The sequence below is a fragment of the Macrobrachium nipponense genome, chromosome 17 (genome assembly GCF_015104395.2).
Source record: "Macrobrachium nipponense isolate FS-2020 chromosome 17, ASM1510439v2, whole genome shotgun sequence".
Taxonomy (NCBI): Eukaryota; Metazoa; Arthropoda; class Malacostraca; order Decapoda; family Palaemonidae; genus Macrobrachium; species Macrobrachium nipponense.
The window spans coordinates 84099429-84105655 of NC_087210.1; the positions used below are offsets into that span (position 1 = coordinate 84099429).

Genomic DNA, 6227 nt, shown 5'->3' on the forward strand with positions numbered 1-6227 from the left:
TCTTAGGTAGGGTCTCCATCCTTCGTTAATTATAGCTGACAGAAGGCACTAAAAATCTGAGCAGCTCAGGTGTATTAATTCAATTGAATACCCAGAGAGTGCTGGGTATTCCAGTGTTTCGTATTCAATCCAGTGCTTGCCATTTTCATTGGCTAATACTCACCGCAGTTCGCAAGCAAAATAAACAGTTAATCTATACCTGGTCATAAGTAAATTACGTTCGTTTAACAATAAAATACCCAGAGACCGCTGGGTATTTCATTGCTTTGTCCTAGTGCTTGCAATTTAAATTGGTTTAAGTTCACCGCAGTTTGCAAGCATATTAAAACAGTTAATCTATAAGTTAGTCATAGGTACGTTCATTTAACAATGTAATACCCGGAGACCGCTGGGATTTTTGATTGCTCAGTACTAAGATCCAGTGCTTGCCATTTACATTAGTTTGCATTCACTGCAATCTACAAGCATAAGAGCAGTCACTCTATACCTTGGTCACCGTGCAAGCACAGAATCAAGCACCAGGAATACCAATTTACAAGCATAAAAGCAGTCAGTCTTTGCCTTGGTCACCGTGGAAGCACAGAATCAAGCACCAGGAATACCCGGGCGCAGTCACACCGCCTTAAATGCATACGTGTACTCAAGAGTTAACGATTAATCTCAAAAAAAAAAAAAAAAGTTTGAACTTTTAAACTCGGCCTTTAGCGACGCATTTTCTGCGTTCCTTGGGCATGCCTCTCCCTTTTGCGTCTTTGTGGCTCGTTCTTTGCGTTCCAACGACAGGTGGGGAAAAAAAACCATTGTCTCTCAACACCTATTATTATTATTATTATTATTATATTATTATTATTATTATTATTATTTCCCACTGAATATCCTAGGCTTATTTGTAGCCCATTTCCCCAACTCCTTATTTAACATTTAACCGCTTCTTGTTATACACAGTGCTTGATTAAAGCTACCACTTTCACCTCCACCACTAGAGGAGGCTGCTCCTCATTTTCTCTGTTCCGTTTTGCTGGTGAGCAGCGGTGATATGCGTCAAAAGCATTGCGTGTACTTGTGTGCGTGATTGTGGTAATAGGGCTGACTGTCTGAGTGAGTGTGTGTGTGTGTGTGTGTGTGAATGTGTACTAAAATGGCTGTCTAGCTGTGTATCTACAATATGTATATATGTTACGAAGTTCTTCGTTCCCTTTTATTTTTGGTTATTATTTGTTATATGTTATATGGTGGTACTCTTTATCTACACAGCGTTGAGTTTCCATCTCTATTAGGAACTTATATAATATATTTCTAATACTTCTCTATTCTTGTGGACTACTGTTTCTGCATACTGGCCGATTCTCGATCTTCTCGGTTGGTCTCTCAGGAGGCAAATCACGTAGAGAAAATATGTGAGTTCGGTTTCCTTAAGAATTCTGGGCAAGTTAAACACCACGTTTTTTTTCTTAATTATTATTGTAACACAAACAATCTCACTTTCCTATCACAAAAGTCTTAATGACACAGGATTAACGGAGTTTAAACCGACGCAAGTTATGCGTCCAGAAGTGAGTAGTTAACCGATTATTTCCATCGTTCCAACTTAACTATCGACCAATTTCGGATTTCTGGCTCCGCCTCTTCTTCTTCTGGATTCCTTTTAGGACCACCCTAAGTCTTCATAATTGGGTAATCTTTAACGTCTACCACATCCGGCAACGATATCCAACAAATCAGGGCGTATGCTGTGAGCAGTCGTAAGCTAGTTCCACCCACTTGTTATTCGTTGCTCTCTGGTCAAAGTTTACGTCTAACAGTTTGCATCTTCGATTTTATTATGTCTCACTCAGTCCCTTTTCTGTGATTTACGAGAGTCGTATCGCAAACATCCTGGTTTGCGTTTCTCTTCTACTTCTCTTTCGCCTTTATTACTAAAAATCTACTAGTAGAGTTTCCTAGCGAATATATTTCCTACATAACTAATCTTATATAGTTTGAACTTACGGGTTTTTATGCCACGCCAGAGGTTGCCACAGTAGTATGTGCAAATATTCAACCATTATGCATTGCATAAGCAATATTTTGCATACATGAAAGGCTTTGAACTTACGGGTTTTTACGCCACGCCAGAGGTTGCCACAGTAGTATACAATTGCAAGTATCATCCCATGATTTGCATTGCATACGCAATAGTTTGCATAGATGAAAGGCTTTGAACTTACGGGTTTTTACGCCACGCAGAGGTTGCCACAGTAGTATATGTCAATGTCATTCAACTCATATGCATTGCATAAACCCATTTTTGCATACATGAAAGGCATTGAACTTACGGGTTTTTACGCAGCGCCAGAGGTTGCCACAGTAGTATATGCAAGTATTCAACCCATTATGCATTGCATAAGCAATATTTTGCATACATGGAAGGCATTGAACTTACGGGTTTTTACGCCACGCCAGAGGTTGCCACAGTAGTATATGCAAGTATTCAACCCATTATGCATTGCATAAGCAATATTTTGCATACATGAAAGGCATTGAACTTACGGGTTTTTACGCCACGCCAGAGGTTGCCACAGTAGTATATGCAAGTATTCAACCAATTATTTTGCATTGCCTAACCCATAATTTGGCAATTTTTGCAAACCATGGAAGCATTGAAAACTTACGGGTTTTTACGCCACGCCAGAGGTTGCCAACAGTTCGGTATATGAAAGTATTCAACCCATTATTGGCCATTGCTTAACCCATAACTTTGCAATACATTTTGGGAAGGCATTGAACTTACGGTTTTTACGGCCAAGGCAGAAGGTTTGCCAACAGTGTATATGCAGGGTTTTATTTAAACCCATTATGCCGCATAACCCCTATTTGCCATATATGAAAGGCATTGAACCTTACCGGTCTTACGCCACGCCCGAGTTGCCACAGTAGATATGCAAGTATTCAAACCCATATGCCCTTGCATTACACCCATACTTGCATACATGAAAGCAGAACTTACGGGGTTTTACGCCAACGCAGAGGTTGCCATTTTGGTAAGTTAGATATGCAAATATCAATCCATGGTGCCTGCAATAACCGGATATTTGCATTATATGGAAAAGGCATTGAACTTACGGGGTTTTTCTACGCCGCTGCCAGAGGTTTGCCATAGGTAGTATATGCAAGTATTCAAACCATATTAGGCATTGCCATAAACCCATACTTTGCCATTAACATGAAAGGCATTGAAAAACTTAACGGGGTTTTACGCCCACGGCCAGCGGGTTGCCACATTAGTATATGCAAGTATTCAACCCAGTTATGCATTGCATAAGCCTAAATACTTTGCATACATGAAAGGCATTGAACTTATGGGTTTTACGCCGCGCCAAGAGGTTGCCACAGTAGTATATGCAAAGTAGTTCAAACCCATTATGCATTGCATAATAAGCCCAAATTTATTGTGCATACGATGGAAAGGCCATTGAACTTACGGGTTTTTATGCCGCGCCAGAGGTTTGCCAACAGTTAGTATATGCAAGTATTCAAACCCATTATGCATTGCATAAGCCCATATTGCATACATTTGAAAGGCTTGAAACTTACGGTTTTTACGCCAAAACGGCCAGGTTGCCAACATTAGTATATGCAAGGGTTTTTATTCAAATCATTAATGCCATTGCATAACCCATATTTGCCATCATGAAGGCTTGGAACTTACAGGTTTTTACGCCACGCAGAGGTTGCCACCTTTAGTATATGCAAGTATTTCAACCCTCATTTATGCCATTGAAACCCATAACCCATTTGTTTTCATACATGGAAAGGCATTGAACTTACGGGTTTTTACGCCGACGCCAGAAGGTTGCCAGAGTGTTATATGCAAGTATTCAACCCAATTATTGCAATGCATAAGAATATTTTGGCCATCTATGGAAAAGGCATTGGAACGTTACGGGTTTTTTATGACCACGGCCAGGGAGGTTGCCACAGTAAGTAATATGCAAGTATTCCAACCCATTATGCATTGCATAACCCATACTTGCGTACGAAATGGAAAGGGCATTGACACTTACGGGTTTTTAACGCCGCGCCAGAAGGTTGGAACCAGTAGTAGTTAATGCCAAGTATTCAACCCATTAGCATGCATACCCATATTTGCATATATGAAGGCATTGAACTACGGGTTTTGACGCCACGCCGAGGTTGCCACAGTAGGTATATGCAAGTATTCAACCCATATGCATTGCATAACCCATACTTTGCATACATGGAAGGCATTGAACTTACGGGTTTTTACACCGCGCCAGAGGTTGCCAGAGTAGTATATGCAAGTATTCAACCCATTATGCATTGCATAACCCATATTTTGCATATATGAAAGGCATTGAACTTACGGGTTTTTACGCCACGCCAGAGGTTGCCATGGTAGTATTTGCAAATATTCAACCCATTATGCATTGCATAACCCATATTTTGCATATATGAAAGGCATTGAACTTTACGGGTTTTTCTTTACGCCACGCCAGAGTTGCCACAAGTAGTATATGCAAGTATTTTTCCAACCCATTTGCCATTGCATATGCAAGATTAACCATTACTTTTGCATACAGGAAGCATTTTTTAACTGGGAAACTTGGGAACTTTACGGGTTTTTACGCCACGCCAGAGGTTGCCACAGTAGTATATGCAAGTATTCAACCCATTATGCATTGCATAACCCATACTTTGCATACATGGAAGGCATTGAACTTACGGGTTTTTATGCCGCGCCGAGGGTTTCCGCCACAGTAGTATATGCAAGTATTCAACCCCATTAGCATTGCATAACCCATATTTTACATATGTAAAAGGCATTCAACTTATGCCTTCTGGTTCTCTGAACAGCTTTTAGCTCTCAAACTGAGAGCTTCATCCTCCAGCCTCCGAAAACAGCTGTTGGCTCTCAAGCTGAGAGCTCTTCCTCCAGCCTCCAAACTGCTGTTGGCTCTCAAGTTGAGAGCTTGTCCTCCTACCTCCAAATAGCTGTTGGCTCTCAAGCTGAGAGCTTGTCCTCCTACCTCAAAATAGGTTTTCGCTCTCATTCTGAGAGCTTGTCCTCCTACCTCCAGAGAATTCTTCCTTTGACTCTCACCAGGCGAGTTTGTTCGTTCCTTGAGACAGTGCCTTGGCTGACAAGTTGGGGGAACTCAGCAGCCATTGCCTTCCTCCTCACTGAAAGATGAATATACTGAAGATCTTTATTCATCTCCGTGAAGAACATCTTCCACAATGTGCTTGAGGCCCTCCCATTGTTTCTCGTAATCCTCGTTCTTCTCCCTCTGGGCGTTCCAGTACTCCTTACGTTGTTTCTCTTCTGTCTCACGGGCCTTCTCACAGGAGTCTTCCTCACTCCCTGTGTCTTTCCTTCCTATTGCTCCTCCTGTGCACTTCTCTCGCTTCCCTTCTTCAATCATTTCATCTCCATGTTCCAACGCAATGTGTTCCAGCTGGAAATTCCTCTGAGCAGTCCCATGTAGAAACATCATCAACATGTATTTGTCATGTTCCCTCAAAGCCTCCTCCTGTGTTCTTAGCTGCTCTCTGAGACGCTTTTCTTCTCTCATTCTATTCTGCTCCTGTAGCTGAATCTTTTCTTTCAGCATATCGCAGTCCTTGAGAAGTCGCTGCACTTCCAGCTGGGCTTCACTCTCCTTCTTCTTCAAACAGATGAGCTCTTCATCTTTAGATTCCAGCAAGCGTTCCAGGCTCTGTTCTTGACGCAGAGCGCTTTCCAAGTTATCCTGGAGTTCCTCCAGGCATTCACGCTGCTTCTCTGTTTCTTTATCCTTTTGTCTCAGAGTCTCCATATGTTGCCTTCTTATTTCAGTCTCTTCATCATCCTTTTCTTTAGCTAACAGATTGGTTTTTATTTCATCTGTTCTTCTAAATCATCTTTGATTTTCCTCTCCCTTCTTTGCTTCCTTTCCTTTAGCAACGTCTGCAAGCTCCCATTGCTAATGGAGAGCTAGGTCTAGTTTATCCTCGAATTCTTGTTGTTCACACCTTGACTGTTCTTCTTTTGTGAGGAAATCTTCGATTTGAAGGTTCTTCTTCTGGAGCTCTGCTTCTAAGGTCGTTAGAGAAGTCTCCATCTCCTTCTCTTTTTCCTTTGCTCCTTCCAACAACTTTTCAATGTCTTTCCAGTGATGGAGAGCATCTTGCAGAATGGTTTCCTTCTGTTCTAAAGATTCTTCCAGTAACATTATTTTCAGCTCCTT

General features: G+C 41.5%; 1 protein-coding gene across 1 annotated transcript; it reads right to left on the minus strand.

The window, feature by feature from the left end:
* Positions 1 to 5207: 5207 nt before the first annotated feature.
* On the minus strand, positions 5208 to 5816 carry LOC135195972 (golgin subfamily A member 6-like protein 2). Its single transcript, XM_064222474.1, has one exon. It carries the CDS (start codon positions 5814 to 5816, stop codon positions 5208 to 5210), a length of 609 nt encoding a protein of 202 aa, XP_064078544.1.
* Between the last annotated feature and the right edge of the window lie 411 nt (positions 5817 to 6227).

What these genes read in the sequence shown, in the direction of transcription:
- LOC135195972 (XM_064222474.1), bottom strand. Translation starts at nt 5,816, where the DNA reads ATGGAGACTCTGAGACAAAAGGATAAAGAAACAGAGAAGCAGCGTGAA.